The 19,038-nt window shown below is 36.1% G+C and overlaps 1 protein-coding gene across 1 annotated transcript in view; it reads left to right on the forward strand.

Moving 5' to 3' along the window:
- Positions 1–19,038, forward strand: part of LOC134749624 (uncharacterized) — an 82,904-nt gene continuing 63,866 nt past the window's right edge. Inside the window, exons 1-3 of the mRNA XM_063684640.1 lie at positions 1–145; positions 2,089–2,192; positions 3,726–3,797. Of these exons, the coding sequence (XP_063540710.1) occupies positions 52–145; positions 2,089–2,192; positions 3,726–3,797 (270 nt within the window). The 5' untranslated portion in view covers positions 1–51. The remainder of the gene's footprint in view (positions 146–2,088; positions 2,193–3,725; positions 3,798–19,038) is intronic.

Below are 19,038 nucleotides of genomic sequence, written 5' to 3' on the forward strand. Positions count from 1 at the left end.
AAATTATGTTTCTCGGTAACAGTGAATAATTGTATAACGGGTAAATAAACCATGGCCCGCAAAGGACAGGTTGCTATCCAGGACTCCGTTGAAACGGACGAGGAGTTTGAGAATTATCTTAATGCAAATTTTCAAAGGTTGATTTGTGAGTAGCCAGTATTAGGTAACTTTATATATTTTTCGGTGTGGGGCGTGCTTTTTATCCCCAAGTCAAACAAATTGAATAACAAGCTAATCTTCGTTATTCCCTCGAGTCTGTAATAACTGATTATATTAAAACGCCCCACGCATTATGCCACAAAAATATTTTTTCTCCACTCGTCGACTGTTAGGTTGAATTCAGATTTCGTATAACAAACTCTTGCGTACTTTTCACGTATGGACTCCCAACTCAACTATAATATTCATATGCAAACGCTGTAGTCAACTATAATGAATTTGACTAATCACGTGGCGCCGCGGTCCAGTTGAAAAGACACCAACGCGCAACTTGTTCATATTCAAATATTATGCACGCGTTGATGTCTTTTGTACCTACTACTAGTACTGAGATACTTACCGCTTACCAAATAAGTAATTTTCTTTAATTGTTTAGGGTTTACAGTAGAAAAAGTATTATTTTAGATGACTTGTAGAAAAAGTATTGTATACAATAGTGATATAGGTAATCAAGCTTTTCAATCTCGTACCTTCATTAGGCCACTCAGCAAGACGATACTCGACTGAAAGCTCTATTATATCACGATTGTATAAAATATTATGTCAAACATGCCTTTTTTCCCTTTACTACTAACTGCACCACAAAATAAAGTGTCATCATCAGACTCTTCTGAATCTTCTCGAGTTAAATTAATTTTCTTGACTTTACAGCTGACTGCCAAGTGATTCAATTTTCCACATCTGGTGCATTTTTTCCCATAGGCAGGACATTCTCGCAGCCCATGTTGAGTTTGACATCTCCTACATTGAAATAAGTATTTCTTCTGTGCCTGATGGGATTTTGATTTTTTGACCACATCAATTTCTATTGTTGGGTTCATCTCCTGCACCTGTCGTTTACTCATTTCTGAAGTGCGACAATAGTTGGCTGCCTTTTCAAGTGTAAGGCTATCTAGTTTCAGTAAGGATTCTTGTACTGTTTTGTCAAATACTCCTTGTACAATTTTGTCCCTCAACAATTGATCTTCTATTGAATCCTTGTTTTGTTTATAGTTACATGTTAAAATTAATTGTTTACATTCCGTAAAGAAACTATCGAAGCTTTCTCCTTCTTGTTGTTTTCTATTGTTAAATTTGAATCGTTCAAACACTTCATTTACACGCGGGCTGACATATTTTGTGATTGCGGCCATTACTGAATCGTAATTATCTTTTTCACTCTCGGAAAGTTGTAGCGACGTTGTGACTATTCTGGCAGCTTCCATTCCTGACTTATTTCTCAAGAGGGCCAATTTTACCTTATCCGCGGCATTATCTTGCCCCGAACCCACCAAGTAGTCTTCAAAACAGAGACGCCATAGCCGCCATTCTGTTGCCGCATTTGCAGCTCGCAAATCAAAGTTTGGTGGCAGCTTGATGGAATGCTCCATCTTTAACAACTTCTAAAATTTTCTGCACGTGTCTTACAATATATTTTCTACTTTTTTACAGACTGCGCCATGTTTTAGTTCAATAATACAATTTATATTGTAATTAATAGTAACTCTTTATTCAGAACTTGTGTGACATGTACCCAGGACCACAGATGGCATATATTCTGAACCACAGATACACAACACATCATTTTGGAAAAGAGCTGATACTGCTCGATCGAAACTCGCTTTCACGTAAAAAAAACCGCATCGGAATCAGTCCATCCGCTGCAATGCCACACACAGATAGACATTTAAGTAGACAAGTCAAACTTATAACACCCTTGTTTTTTGCGCTAGGGGTTAAAAAAAGTTACCTACTTAGGTCTTTTTAAACCCCACGAACCCGATTTCATACAATTTATATAAAAAGTCGATAACCCACAGATTTTCGACATTGTCTATGACTGGGATTCTAAAGGATGAAGGCAAATGAACCCCCGTAATCATATTTTAGGTATGGAAGTGTACTCAGATTTCTGCGGTCCCTGTCTCGCCACCGCATTCGCCGTACGTAAGGGCAAGATGGAGATAGGACAAGACCGGATCGCTATGGTCAAGGTAGGTACTTTACGAACTTATAGACCAATCTACCTATGGAAAACGGTAAGGTGAAATTCATTCCGAATGAAAATGAAGATACAGTTGGACGAAGACAAGTCTGACGATTTTGATAGCACACGCAGTGCAAGTGTTATTTTAAACGTCAAACTTCTATGACATTATGACGTATAAATAACACTGGCACTGCGTGTATATAGTACTATCAAAATCGTTGCAGACTGACGGCGCGATTCGGGAAATGAATTGGAGATTCACTAGATATGAAATAGTTAAGGGGTCCACTGATTATCAGTCCGCCGGACGATATTTGACAGTTCCGAACAACTAACAGGCCGATATCGTCCGGCGTACTGATAGTCAGTGGGCCCCTTAAAGATATGTGACGTTATACGGCAGGGTACCTAACCTTATGGCGGCTGGCGCCTACGTCGCATAGCGCCATCCAATATTAATTGGAGCGGCGTTAATAATAGCGTAAGCGCCAACTGCCAAAAGGTACCTTTGCCCGTGGGACGTCACATATCTTTACTAATGAATATCTAATTCATTTCCCGAATCGCGCCGTTAATCTTGGTGTGACTCTACATTTTTCTTTACGGCATAATGTTATGGTCAATTGGTACAACCAGTACATACCTACTCTCTGCTTTTGGAAGTACGTATTAATTGTATAAAATTATGGAAGCTAAATAACAAAACTACCAGCACGGTCTTTGTACATATGTAGTTAAATGTCTAGAGCGCCGTGGGGAGGGGTCCCCACTGCGGCGCAACGGCTGCAATACTCGCAATAATAATTACCATGCACGAAATTAGTTTCAGTCTGATCAAATTAAAGCATGACCATTGACCAGTACACATCAATATATGATCATTGTCAAGAGGGCGCTGTTTATTTTCATGTATAGGGTGACAGTTCAGTATAGTATGAAAAAATTAGTTCCAGTGAAATTCCGCAACATGGCGCGTGATCATATATTCCTGGTCAGGCTTTAAGAGTCCATCAACGTGCTCACTAGCGCCACTGCTAAATAATTGTGATTTTTAAAGATATGGTCAAGCAAATCTTGTCAGTAGAAAAAGGCGCGAAATTAAAATTTTCTATAGGACGATAAAACCCTTCGCGCTTACATTTTTTAAATTCGCCGCCTTTTTCTAATGACAAGATTTGCTTGACCAACTATAGTTATTACTAGTGGCTTTGTCAACTGTAGACCGCCCCCATGGCCTACGCCTTCGCCATTTTGAAAAAAATATGAATACCTACAGAATCGACAAAAAATTCTGTACTTAATTATCAAACACGCTCACAAAATTTTACGTGAATTGGTTGAAAATGCGACCTATAGAGGAGAATATCCGGGCAGAATTACGTAGCATTTTTGCTCAAGCTGAAACGGAGACCTTCGCTTTCGTTCGGTCGAACACATTTAATATTTTGTTAGCGCGAATTTTATACGTAAATTAAACTTATTGTATATTCGATATAGCCCGTATTTTATTTAAAAATATGGTAATTTTCTTTTTCAGGCCATGTCGGACAATATTGACGCACTTTCCCGATTCAAATACAAAAGTGAACCAGTATTTCTCTTCATATCGGTGGGTAACAGGATAATTTACTTAGGTACCTAATTTTCTTGTCAGATTTTACAAACGCATTGAAAATACAAGAATTATCACAGATTCTGATAGCGAGGAGAGGCGTATTCAGATGATAACATAAACACATGATAACATAACACATAGTATACCTAAACGGTTCCCGATTGACCGGTGTGAAGTTAGCGGCCAAAAGTTGGCGGCCAAATGTTGGCGCCAATCAGCCGCCAACATTTGGCCGCCAACTTCACACTAAAATTAACCTACCAAATTAAGAAGTCCGTAATAAATCTCCCCATACATAACAGAAATGGTATAAACATAAATTATTAATATAGAAAAATAACTATTTACTCAACGTTAAGGAGTGCTTAAGGCAGTGTCCCGTTAAATCATGATATTTTTTTCACCTAACTACTAGATCGATGATTGGGGTCGCACTATATATGTCTCATTAGATATGTAATAGGCAATTCAAGTCAGCTTTTAGTAGAGCTGTACCTCGTTTAGTTTGGACGCTATGAGTCAGCGGCCGAAATATGTCTGAACTTGTGGAGAAATATGTGTTTAAGATTTAATTTTTTTCACCTTACTTCTAGATCGATGAATTTAGTCGCACTATATACGTCTCATTAGACATCTAATAGGCTATTCAAATCAGATTTTAGTAGAGCTGTACCTCGTTTAGTTTGGACGCTATGAGTCAGCGGCCGAAATATGTCTGAACTTGTGGCGATCTTGTTAAGATTTTTTTTTTTACCTAACTTCTAGATCGATGAATTTGGTCGAACTATATATGTCTCATTAGACATCTAATAGGCTATTCAAATCAGATTTTAGTAGAGCTGTACCTCGTTTAGTTTGGACGCTATGAGTCAGCGGCCGAAATATGTCTGAACTTGTGGAGAACTATGTGTTTAAGATTTAATTTTTTTCACCTAACTTCTAGATCGATGAATTTGGTCGCACTATATATGTCTCATTAGACATCTAATAGGCTATTCAAATCAGATTTTAGTAGAGCTGTACCTCGTTTAGTTTGGACGCTATGAGACAGCGGCCGAAATATGTCTGAACTTGTGGAGAACTATGTGTTTAAGATTTAATTTTTTTCTCCTAATTTCTAGATCGATGATTTTGGTCCCACTATATATGTCTCATTAGACATCTAATAGGCTATTCAAATCAGATTTTAGTAGAGCTGTACCTCGTTTAGTTTGGACGCTATGAGTCAGCGGCCGAAATATGTCTGAACTTGTGGAGAACTATGTGTTTAAGATTTAATTTTTTTCACCTAATTTCTAGATCGATGATTTTGGTCGCACTATATATGTCTCATTACACATCTAATAGGCTATTCAAATCAGATTTTAGTAGAGCTGTACCTCGTTTAGTTTGGACGCTATGAGTCAGCGGCCGAAATATGTCTGAATTTGTGGAGAACTATGTGTTTAAGATTTAATTTTTTTCACCTAACTTCTAGATCGATGAATTTGGTCGCACTATATACGTCTCGTTAGACATCTAATAGGGTATTCAAATTAGATTTTAGTAGACCTGTACCTCGTTTAGTTTGGACGCTATGAGTCAGCGGCCGAAATATGTCTGAACTTGTGGAGAACTATGATTAACATTTAATTTTTTTCACCTAACTTCTAGATCGATGAATTTGGTCGCACTATATACGACTCATTAGGAATCTTATAGGCTATTCAAATCAGATTTTAGTAGAGCTGTACCTCGTTTAGTTTGGACGCTATGAGTCAGCGGCCGAAATATGTCTGAACTTGTGGCGATCTTGTTAAGATTTAATTTTTTTCACCTAACTTCCAGACCGATGAATTTGGTCGCACTATATATGTCTCATTACACATCTAATATGCTATTCAAATTAGATTTTAGTAGAGCTGTACCTCGTTTAGTTTGGACGCTATGAGTCAGCGGCCGAAATAGGTCTGAACTTGTGGAGAACTATGTTTAAGATTTAATTTTTTTCACCTTACTTCTAGATCGATGAATTTGGTCGCACTATATAAGTCTCATTAGACATCTAAAAGGCTATTCAAATCAGATTTTAGTAGAGCTGTACCTCGTTTAGTTTGGACGCTATGAGTCAGCGGCCGTAATAGGTCTGAACTTGTGGAGAACTATGTTTAAGATTTAATTTTTTTCACCTAACTTCTAGATCGACGAATTTGGTCGCACTATATACGTCTCATTAGACATCTAATAGGGTATTCAAATTAGATTTTAGTAGAGCTGTACCTCGTTTAGTTTGGACGCTATGAGTCAGCGGCCGAAATATGTCTGATCTTGTGGAGAACTATGTGTTTAAGATTTAATTTTTTTCACCTAACTTCTAGATCGATAAATTTGGTCGCACTATATACGTCTCATTAGACATCTTATAGGCTATTCAAATCAGATTTTAGTAGAGCTGTACCTCGTTTAGTTCGGACGCTATGAGTCAGCGGCCGAAATATGTCTGAACTTGTGGAGAACTATGTGTTTGAGATTTAATTTTTTTCACCTAACTTCTAGATCGATGATTTTGGTCGCACTATATAGGTCTCATTAGACACCTAATAGGCTATTCAAATCAGATTTTAGTAGAGCTGTACCTCGTTTAGTTTGGACGCTATGAGTCAGCGACCGAAATATGTCTGAACTTGTGGAGAACTATGTGTTTAAGATTTAATTTTTTTCACCTAACTTCTAGATCGATGAATTTGGTCGCACTATATAAGTCTCATTAGACATCTAATAGGGTATTCAAATTAGATTTTAGTAGAGCTGTACCTCGTTTAGTTTGGACGCTATGAGTCAGCGGCCGAAATATGTCTGAACTTGTGGAGAACTATGTGTTTAAGATTTAATTTTTTTCACCTAACTTCTAGATCGATGAATTTGGTCGCACTATATACGTCTCATTAGACATCTTATAGGCTATTCCAATCAGATTTTAGTAGAGCTGTACCTCGTTTAGTTTGGACGCTATGAGTCAGCGGCCGAAATATGTCTGAATTTGTGGAGAACTATGTGTTTAAGATTTAATTTTTTTCACCTAATTTCTAGATCGATGATTTTGGTTGCACTATATATGTCTCATTAGACATCTAATAGGCTATTCAAATCAGATTTTAGTAGAGCTTTACCTCGTTTAGTTTGGACGCTATGAGTCAGCGGCCGAAATATGTCTGAACTTGTGGAGAACTATGATTAACATTTAATTTTTTTTCACCTAACTTCTAGATCGATGAATTTGGTCGCACTATATACGACTCATTAGGAATCTTATAGGCTATTCAAATCAGATTTTAGTAGAGCTGTACCTCGTTTAGTTTGGACGCTATGAGTCAGCGGCCGAAATATGTCTGAACTTGTGGCGATCTTGTTAAGATTTAATTTTTTTCACCTAACTTCCAGACCGATGAATTTGGTCGCACTATATATGTCTCATTACACATCTAATATGCTATTCAAATTAGATTTTAGTAGAGCTGTACCTCGTTTAGTTTGGACGCTATGAGTCAGCGGCCGAAATAGGTCTGAACTTGTGGAGAACTATGTTTAAGATTTAATTTTTTTCACCTTACTTCTAGATCGATGAATTTGGTCGCACTATATAAGTCTCATTAGACATCTAAAAGGCTATTCAAATCAGATTTTAGTAGAGCTGTACCTCGTTTAGTTTGGACGCTATGAGTCAGCGGCCGTAATAGGTCTGAACTTGTGGAGAACTATGTTTAAGATTTAATTTTTTTCACCTAACTTCTAGATCGATGAATTTGGTCGCACTATATACGTCTCATTAGACATCTAATAGGGTATTCAAATTAGATTTTAGTAGAGCTGTACCTCGTTTAGTTTGGACGCTATGAGTCAGCGGCCGAAATATGTCTGATCTTGTGGAGAACTATGTGTTTAAGATTTAATTTTTTTCACCTAACTTCTAGATCGATAAATTTGGTCGCACTATATACGTCTCATTAGACATCTTATAGGCTATTCAAATCAGATTTTAGTAGAGCTGTACCTCGTTTAGTTCGGACGCTATGAGTCAGCGGCCGAAATATGTCTGAACTTGTGGAGAACTATGTGTTTGAGATTTAATTTTTTTCACCTAACTTCTAGATCGATGAATTTGGTCGCACTATATATGTCTCATTAGACTTCTAATAGGCTATTCAAATCAGATTTTAGTAGAGCTGTACCTCGTTTAGTTTGGACGCTATGAGACAGCGGCCGAAATATGTCTGAACTTGTGGAGAACTATGTGTTTAAGATTTAATTTTTTTCACCTAATTTCTAGATCGATGATTTTGGTCGCACTATATAGGTCTCATTAGACACCTAATAGGCTATTCAAATCAGATTTTAGTAGAGCTGTACCTCGTTTAGTTTGGACGCTATGAGTCAGCGACCGAAATATGTCTGAACTTGTGGAGAACTATGTGTTTAAGATTTAATTTTTTTCACCTATATTCTAGATCGATGAATTTGGTCGCACTATATACGTCTCATTAGACATCTAATAGGGTATTCAAATTAGATTTTAGTAGAGCTGTACCTCGTTTAGTTTGGACGCTATGAGTCAGCGGCCGAAATATGTCTGAACTTGTGGAGAACTATGTGTTTAAGATTTAATTTTTTTCACCTAACTTCTAGATCGATGAATTTGGTCGCACTATTTACGTCTCATTAGACATCTAATAGGGTATTCAAATTAGATTTTAGTAGAGCTGTACCTCGTTTAGTTTGGACGTTATGAGTCAGCGGCCGAAATATGTCTGAACTTGTGGAGAACTATGATTAACATTTAATTGTTTTCACCTGACTTCTAGATCGATGAATTTGGTCGCACTATATACGTCTCATTAGACATCTTATAGGCTATTCAAATCAGATTTTAGTAGAGCTGTACCTCGTTTAGTTTGGACGCTATGAGTCAGCGACCGAAATATGTCTGAACTTGTGGAGAACTATGTGTTTAAGATTTAATTTTTTTCACCTAACTTCTAGATCGATGAATTTGGTCGCACTATATACGTCTCATTAGACATCTAATAGGGTATTCAAATTAGATTTTAGTAGAGCTGTACCTCGTTTAGTTTGGACGCTATGAGTCAGCGGCCGAAATATGTCTGAACTTGTGGAGAACTATGTGTTTAAGATTTAATTTTTTTCACCTAACTTCTAGATCGATGAATTTGGTCGCACTATATACGTCTCATTAGACATCTTATAGGCTATTCAAATCAGATTTTAGTAGAGCTGTACCTCGTTTAGTTTGGACGCTATGAGTCAGCGGCCGAAATATGTCTGAATTTGTGGAGAACTATGTGTTTAAGATTTAATTTTTTTCACCTAATTTCTAGATCGATGATTTTGGTTGCACTATATATGTCTCATTAGACATCTAATAGGCTATTCAAATCAGATTTTAGTAGAGCTTTACCTCGTTTAGTTTGGACGCTATGAGTCAGCGGCCGAAATATGTCTGAACTTGTGGAGAACTATGATTAACATTTAATTTTTTTCACCTAACTTCTAGATCGATGAATTTGGTCGCACTATATACGACTCATTAGGAATCTTATAGGCTATTCAAATCAGATTTTAGTAGAGCTGTACCTCGTTTAGTTTGGACGCTATGAGTCAGCGGCCGAAATATGTCTGAACTTGTGGCGATCTTGTTAAGATTTAATTTTTTTCACCTAACTTCCAGACCGATGAATTTGGTCGCACTATATATGTCTCATTACACATCTAATATGCTATTCAAATTAGATTTTAGTAGAGCTGTACCTCATTTAGTTTGGACGCTATGAGACAGCGGCCGAAATATGTCTGAACTTGTGGAGAACTATGTGTTTAAGATTTAATTTTTTTTACCTAATTTCTAGATCGATGATTTTGGTCGCACTATATAGGTCTCATTAGACACCTAATAGGCTATTCAAATCAGATTTTAGTAGAGCTGTACCTCGTTTAGTTTGGACGCTATGAGTCAGCGACCGAAATATGTCTGAGCTTGTGGAGAACTATGTGTTTAAGATTTAATTTTTTTCACCTAACTTCTAGATCGATGAATTTGGTCGCACTATATACGTCTCATTAGACATCTAATAGGGTATTCAAATTAGATTTTAGTAGAGCTGTACCTCGTTTAGTTTGGACGCTATGAGTCAGCGGCCGAAATATGTCTGAACTTGTGGAGAACTATGTGTTTAAGATTTAATTTTTTTCACCTAACTTCTAGATCGATGAATTTGGTCGCACTATTTACGTCTCATTAGACATCTAATAGGGTATTCAAATTAGATTTTAGTAGAGCTGTACCTCGTTTAGTTTGGACGTTATGAGTCAGCGGCCGAAATATGTCTGAACTTGTGGAGAACTATGATTAACATTTAATTGTTTTCACCTAACTTCTAGATCGATGAATTTGGTCGCACTATATACGTCTCATTAGACATCTTATAGGCTATTCAAATCAGATTTTAGTAGAGCTGTACCTCGTTTAGTTTGGACGCTATGAGTCAGCGACCGAAATATGTCTGAACTTGTGGAGAACTATGTGTTTAAGATTTAATTTTTTTCACCTAACTTCTAGATCGATGAATTTGGTCGCACTATATACGTCTCATTAGACATCTAATAGGGTATTCAAATTAGATTTTAGTAGAGCTGTACCTCGTTTAGTTTGGACGCTATGAGTCAGCGGCCGAAATATGTCTGAACTTGTGGAGAACTATGTGTTTTAATTTTTTTCACCTAACTTCTAGATCGATGAATTTGGTCGCACTATATACGTCTCATTAGACATCTAATAGGGTATTCAAATTAGATTTTAGTAGAGCTGTACCTCGTTTAGTTTGGACGCTATGAGTCAGCGGCCGAAATATGTCTGAACTTGTGGAGAACTATGTGTTTAAGATTTAATTTTTTTCACCTAACTTCTAGATCGATGAATTTGGTCGCACTATTTACGTCTCATTAGACATCTAATAGGGTATTCAAATTAGATTTTAGTAGAGCTGTACCTCGTTTAGTTTGGACGTTATGAGTCAGCGGCCGAAATATGTCTGAACTTGTGGAGAACTATGATTAACATTTAATTGTTTTCACCTAACTTCTAGATCGATGAATTTGGTCGCACTATATACGTCTCATTAGACATCTTATAGGCTATTCAAATCAGATTTTAGTAGAGCTGTACCTCGTTTAGTTTGGACGCTATGAGTCAGCGACCGAAATATGTCTGAACTTGTGGAGAACTATGTGTTTAAGATTTAATTTTTTTCACCTAACCTAGATCGATGAATTTGGTCGCACTATATACGTCTCATTAGACATCTAATAGGGTATTCAAATTAGATTTTAGTAGAGCTGTACCTCGTTTAGTTTGGACGCTATGAGTCACCGGCCGAAATATGTCTGAACTTGTGGAGAACTATGTGTTTAAGATTTAATTTTTTTCACCTAACTTCTAGATCGATGAATTTGGTCGCACTATATACGTCTCATTAGACATCTTATAGGCTATTCAAATCAGATTTTAGTAGAGCTGTACCTCGTTTAGTTTGGACGCTATGAGTCAGCGGCCGAAATATGTCTGAATTTGTGGAGAACTATGTGTTTAAGATTTAATTTTTTTCACCTAATTTCTAGATCGATGATTTTGGTTGCACTATATATGTCTCATTAGACATCTAATAAGCTATTCAAATCAGATTTTAGTAGAGCTTTACCTCGTTTAGTTTGGACGCTATGAGTCAGCGGCCGAAATATGTCTGAACTTGTGGAGAACTATGAGTAACATTTAATTTTTTTCACCTAACTTCTAGATCGATGAATTTGGTCGCACTATATACGACTCATTAGGAATCTTATAGGCTATTCAAATCAGATTTTAGTAGAGCTGTACCTCGTTTAGTTTGGACGCTATGAGTCAGCGGCCGAAATATGTCTGAACTTGTGGCGATCTTGTTAAGATTTAATTTTTTTCACCTAACTTCCAGACCGATGAATTTGGTCGCACTATATATGTCTCATTACACATCTAATATGCTATTCAAATTAGATTTTAGTAGAGCTGTACCTCGTTTAGTTTGGACGCTATGAGTCAGCGGCCGAAATAGGTCTGAACTTGTGGAGAACTATGTTTAAGATTTAATTTTTTTCACCTTACTTCTAGATCGATGAATTTGGTCGCACTATATAAGTCTCATTAGACATCTAAAAGGCTATTCAAATCAGATTTTAGTAGAGCTGTACCTCGTTTAGTTTGGACGCTATGAGTCAGCGGCCGTAATAGGTCTGAACTTGTGGAGAACTATGTTTAAGATTTAATTTTTTTCACCTAACTTCTAGATCGATGAATTTGGTCGCACTATATACGTCTCATTAGACATCTAATAGGGTATTCAAATTAGATTTTAGTAGAGCTGTACCTCGTTTAGTTTGGACGCTATGAGTCAGCGGCCGAAATATGTCTGATCTTGTGGAGAACTATGTGTTTAAGATTTAATTTTTTTCACCTAACTTCTAGATCGATAAATTTGGTCGCACTATATACGTCTCATTAGACATCTTATAGGCTATTCAAATCAGATTTTAGTAGAGCTGTACCTCGTTTAGTTCGGACGCTATGAGTCAGCGGCCGAAATATGTCTGAACTTGTGGAGAACTATGTGTTTGAGATTTAATTTTTTTCACCTAACTTCTAGATCGATGAATTTGGTCGCACTATATATGTCTCATTAGACTTCTAATAGGCTATTCAAATCAGATTTTAGTAGAGCTGTACCTCGTTTAGTTTGGACGCTATGAGACAGCGGCCGAAATATGTCTGAACTTGTGGAGAACTATGTGTTTAAGATTTAATTTTTTTCACCTAATTTCTAGATCGATGATTTTGGTCGCACTATATAGGTCTCATTAGACACCTAATAGGCTATTCAAATCAGATTTTAGTAGAGCTGTACCTCGTTTAGTTTGGACGCTATGAGTCAGCGACCGAAATATGTCTGAACTTGTGGAGAACTATGTGTTTAAGATTTAATTTTTTTCACCTAACTTCTAGATCGATGAATTTGGTCGCACTATATACGTCTCATTAGACATCTAATAGGGTATTCAAATTAGATTTTAGTAGAGCTGTACCTCGTTTAGTTTGGACGCTATGAGTCAGCGGCCGAAATATGTCTGAACTTGTGGAGAACTATGTGTTTAAGATTTAATTTTTTTCACCTAACTTCTAGATCGATGAATTTGGTCGCACTATTTACGTCTCATTAGACATCTAATAGGGTATTCAAATTAGATTTTAGTAGAGCTGTACCTCGTTTAGTTTGGACGTTATGAGTCAGCGGCCGAAATATGTCTGAACTTGTGGAGAACTATGATTAACATTTAATTGTTTTCACCTAACTTCTAGATCGATGAATTTGGTCGCACTATATACGTCTCATTAGACATCTTATAGGCTATTCAAATCAGATTTTAGTAGAGCTGTACCTCGTTTAGTTTGGACGCTATGAGTCAGCGGCCGAAATATGTCTGAATTTGTGGAGAACTATGTGTTTAAGATTTAATTTTTTTCACCTAATTTCTAGATCGATGATTTTGGTTGCACTATATATGTCTCATTAGACATCTAATAGGCTATTCAAATCAGATTTTAGTAGAGCTGTACCTAGTTTAGTTTGGACGCTATGAGTCAGCGGCCGAAATATGTCTGAACTTGTGGAGAACTATGTGTTTAAGATTTAATTTTTTTCACCTAACTCCTAGATCGATGAATTTGGTCGCACTATATACGTCTCATTAGACATCTAATAGGGTATTCAAATTAGATTTTAGTAGAGCTGTACCTCGTTTAGTTTGGACGCTATGAGTCAGCGGCCGAAATATGTCTGAACTTGTGGAGAACTATGTGTTTAAGATTTAATTTTTTTCACCTAACTTCTAGATCGATGAATTTGGTCGCACTATATACGTCTCATTAGACATCTAATAGGGTATTCAAATTAGATTTTAGTAGAGCTGTACCTCGTTTAGTTTGGACGCTATGAGTCAGCGGCCGAAATATGTCTGAACTTGTGGAGAACTATGTGTTTAAGATTTAATTTTTTTCACCTAACTTCTAGATCGATGAATTTGGTCGCTCTATATAAGTCTCATTAGACATCTTATAGGCTATTCAAATCAGATTTTAGTAGAGTTGTACCTCGTTTAGTTTGGACGCTATGAGTCAGCGGCCGAAATATGTCTGAACTTGTGGAGAACTATGTGTTTAAGATTTAATTTTTTTCACCTAACTTCTAGATCGATGAATTTGGTCGCACTATTTACGTCTCATTAGACATCTAATAGGGTATTCAAATTAGATTTTAGTAGAGCTGTACCTCGTTTAGTTTGGACGTTATGAGTCAGCGGCCGAAATATGTCTGAACTTGTGGAGAACTATGATTAACATTTAATTGTTTTCACCTAACTTCTAGATCAATGAATTTGGTCGCACTATATACGTCTCATTAGACATCTTATAGGCTATTCAAATCAGATTTTAGTAGAGCTGTACCTCGTTTAGTTTGGACGCTATGAGTCAGCGGCCGAAATATGTCTGAATTTGTGGAGAACTATGTGTTTAAGATTTAATTTTTTTCACCTAATTTCTAGATCGATGATTTTGGTTGCACTATATATGTCTCATTAGACATCTAATAGGCTATTCAAATCAGATTTTAGTAGAGCTGTACCTAGTTTAGTTTGGACGCTATGAGTCAGCGGCCGAAATATGTCTGAACTTGTGGAGAACTATGTGTTTAAGATTTAATTTTTTTCACCTAACTTCTAGATCGATGAATTTGGTCGCACTATATACGTCTCATTAGACATCTAATAGGGTATTCAAATTAGATTTTAGTAGAGCTGTACCTCGTTTAGTTTGGACGCTATGAGTCAGCGGCCGAAATATGTCTGAACTTGTGGAGAACTATGTGTTTAAGATTTAATTTTTTTCACCTAACTTCTAGATCGATGAATTTGGTCGCTCTATATAAGTCTCATTAGACATCTTATAGGCTATTCAAATCAGATTTTAGTAGAGTTGTACCTCGTTTAGTTTGGACGCTATGAGTCAGCGGCCGAAATATGTCTGAACTTGTGGAGAACTATGTGTTTAAGATTTAATTTTTTTTACCTAATTTCTAGATCGATGATTTTGGTCGCACTATATAAGTCTCATTAGACATTTTATAGGCTATTCAAATCAGATTTTAGTAGAGCTGTACCTCGTTTAGTTTGGACGCTATAAGTCAGCGGCCGAAATATGTCTGAACTTGTGAAGAACTATGTGTTTAAGATTTAATTTTTTTCTCCTAATTTCTAGATCGATGATTTTGGTCGCACTATATATGTCTCATTAGACATCTAATAGGCTATTCAAATCAGATTTTAGTAGAGCTGTACCTCGTTTAGTTTGGACGCTATGAGTCAGCGGCCGAAATATGTCTGAACTTGTGGAGAACTATGTGTTTAAGATTTAATTTTTTTCACCTAACTTCTAGATCGATGAATTTGGTCACACTATATACGTCTCATTAGATATCTAATAGGGTATTCAAATTAGATTTTAGTAGAGCTGTACCTCGTTTAGTTTGGACGCTATGAGTCAGCGGCCGAAATAGGTCTGAACTTGTGGAGAACTATGTTTAAGATTTAATTTTTTTCACCTTACTTCTAGATCGATGAATTTGGTCGCACTATATATGTCTCATTAGACATCTAATAGGCTATTCAAATCAGATTTTAGTAGAGCTGTACCTCGTTTAGTTTGGACGCTATGAGTCAGCGGCCGAAATATGTCTGAACTTGTGGAGAACTATGTGTTTAAGATTTAATTTTTTTCACCTAATTTCTAGATCGATGAATTTGGTCGCACTATATATGTCTCATTAGACATCTAAAAGGCTATTCAAATCAGATTTTAGTAGAGCTGTACCTCGTTTAGTTTGGACGCTATGAGTCAGCGGCCGAAATATGTCTGAACTTGTGGAGAACTATGTGTTTAAGATTTAATTTTTTTTACCTAATTTCTAGATCGATGATTTTGGTCGCACTATATAAGTCTCATTAGACATTTTATAGGCTATTCAAATCAGATTTTAGTAGAGCTGTACCTCGTTTAGTTTGGACGCTATAAGTCAGCGGCCGAAATATGTCTGAACTTGTGAAGAACTATGTGTTTAAGATTTAATTTTTTTCACCTAATTTCTAGATCGATGATTTTGGTCGCACTATATATGTCTTATTAGACATCTAATAGGCTATTCAAATCAGATTTTAGTAGAGCTGTACCTCGTTTAGTTTGGACGCTATGAGTCAGCGGCCGAAATATGTCTGAACTTGTGGAGAACTATGTGTTTAAGATTTAATTTTTTTCACCTAACTTCTAGATCGATGAATTTGGTCACACTATATACGTCTCATTAGATATCTAATAGGGTATTCAAATTAGATTTTAGTAGAGCTGTACCTCGTTTAGTTTGGACGCTATGAGTCAGCGGCCGAAATAGGTCTGAACTTGTGGAGAACTATGTTTAAGATTTAATTTTTTTCACCTAACTTCTAGATCGATGAATTTGGTCGCACTATATACGTCTCATTAGACATCTATTAGGGTATTCAAATTAGATTTTAGTAGAGCTGTACCTCGTTTAGTTTGGACGCTATGAGTCAGCGGCCGAAATATGTCTGATCTTGTGGAGAACTATGTGTTTAATATTTAATTTTTTTCACCTAACTTCTAGATCGATGAATTTGGTCGCACTATATACGTCTCATTAGACATCTTATAGGCTATTCAAATCAGATTTTAGTAGAGCTGTACCTCGTTTAGTTTGGACGCTATGAGTCAGCGGCCGTCTGTCTGTCACAGCCTATTTTCTCCGAAGCTACTGGACCAATTAAGAGGCCGGTGTCGATTTTAGTCGCAAAAATGTTAAATTGATAGATTTTGTCTGTGAAATTGTACACCTTTTGTTACCTAATTGAAATAACAAGTACTGGTTTCTATTAGCGCATCTTGTTATCTTACCCTTTATCAGATAAATTTGTTGAAAACAGACTCACTAAATTAGTAATGTTTGCTTTTCTGATGGACGTTTAGGTAAACGCGCGTAAAGCACTGATTTTGTCGCTCATTATGTAAATTCGATTTTATTATTGTGTAAATTTCGTAAAGTTTGGACAGCTAAATATGGTAATTTTGTATTACACATATCCTGTACTTGACGTTTATCAGACTACATTTTTATAATTATGACTTTGAAGTAGTGTAAATGAAAGTTAGACGAAATCAATTTTCTCCAGAAATTACTTCAAAACAAGTGACAATTTCTCTGAAAATCGACTTAATTTCAACGTAATTTTGATACTTAAACAATCTACAACATTTGTTGAAACTATTCTTATACATCAATTTGTATAATTTACCACCATAAATTTTTGATGAATTTTTAAAAACTGCCCCTTTTCATATATTACCGGTGACGCACGCTTGCGACCTCATTATTAAAAGGCAAGATGAGAAGACGTGCTAATAGAAACCAATACTTTTTATTTGGATATTACGTAACAAAACGTGTATAATTTCAACGACTACATCTATCAATTTAAAATTTTTGCTCTAAAATCGACTACGGCCTCTTAAGGTAAAATTTGGTATACATATGTAAGTTTGTGACCCAAAGACGGACATGCAACGTAAACAAATGAATTTTAAATACTGGGGGCGTTTTTGGGGGGTATATGAGAAAATTAAAAAATAAAGTTTTTCAAACTATATGGTGTTACATAGCAAGTGAAAGAGCTCATTGTGATATTCTCAAATATATTTTTTTTATAATTTTATAATAAACAGTTTAGAAGTTATTCAAGAAAATAGGCAAAAAATGACCATTCGCCCCTTTATCTCCGAAACTACTGGATCAAAAATTTAAAAAAAAATAAACAAAATAGATCTTTACCTATAGATTACAGGAAAATCTATTAGAAATGTGCAGTCAAGCGTGAGTCGGACTTAATTACTTAGTTTTTGATCCGACCCCTACGGGTTTTTTGAAGACATTTCACATAAAAATTACATTGTTTAAATTGTGTAAAGTATGGAACCCTTGGAACGCGAGTCCGACTCGCACTTAGCCGGTTTTTATTTTTATCTAACTTCTAGTTCGATCGAATTCTAGAAACTATACGTAACCGATATGCCCGATACTAACGGATTTAAAAATAGACGCCTTAAGTTGAGTTATTCATTTAGAATATATATGAGTTTTCCAGTTGTTGATGTTACACGATGTGTACGTATATTTACATACACCGGGTTGACGTTAATTTAAGATTTGCCCAAATATATATTGCACAACTGGCACCCGTTATTTAGAGATTTTATTTTTTGTTCTATTGTCATATGTGTTCGTTTTTCTGCGATTGACATTATGCAACTGGTGTTTAAATGAATTTTCCTATAGCAAAAATGACATTGATAATATCCCCCGTCGTTGTCTGTGATAGTTTTCGAACAAAAAAAGCATAGTTTGTCCATTTGGTCACTTTTTTCCAGAAGAATATATTTTATTTCATCCCTGAATGCATCAAAATCCATTTTGTTATTGATCATGGAGGTTTCATTAACCAAGCACGAGAAAAAGAAAACCAACATAGGGCCACAATTATAAGAGTCCATTTGCTTTGTATGCTTCACGGTTTCGAATTTAGATATATGCATGGTAAAATTCTTTTCTTTTAATAATTTATTCACTTCTGCCAAATACATATGGCCAAGTGCGTTTTCATGCCCTAGCGGATCAATGACCGTCATTGTTTTGCGTTTAATGGACAACAAAACCATTGTGAAATGTTGATACAGACATATTAAAAATACAGTGTCAGTCTCGGTGGTTATTGGTAGATTCTCCACAAAATCATGGTTGCGGACACTACCCCCAAAAATAAACGTTGATTTCTCCACGTTCACAATGTTGTATTTGCCGTTATTGTATATATGACACGCATGCTCCACAACAAAACCGGACAAGTATTGTTGCGGCTGCAGGGTCGCGTAGTCATCATAGGGTAGTAAGTCAAGGGAAAATTTTAGGGAAGCCATCTTTGATACGGTGTATCCTCTATCGATTCGTGCGTAATATTTTGTATCCTTAGCTAATCCGTT

This window comes from Cydia strobilella, chromosome 18, assembly GCF_947568885.1.
Source record: "Cydia strobilella chromosome 18, ilCydStro3.1, whole genome shotgun sequence".
Taxonomy (NCBI): Eukaryota; Metazoa; Arthropoda; class Insecta; order Lepidoptera; family Tortricidae; genus Cydia; species Cydia strobilella.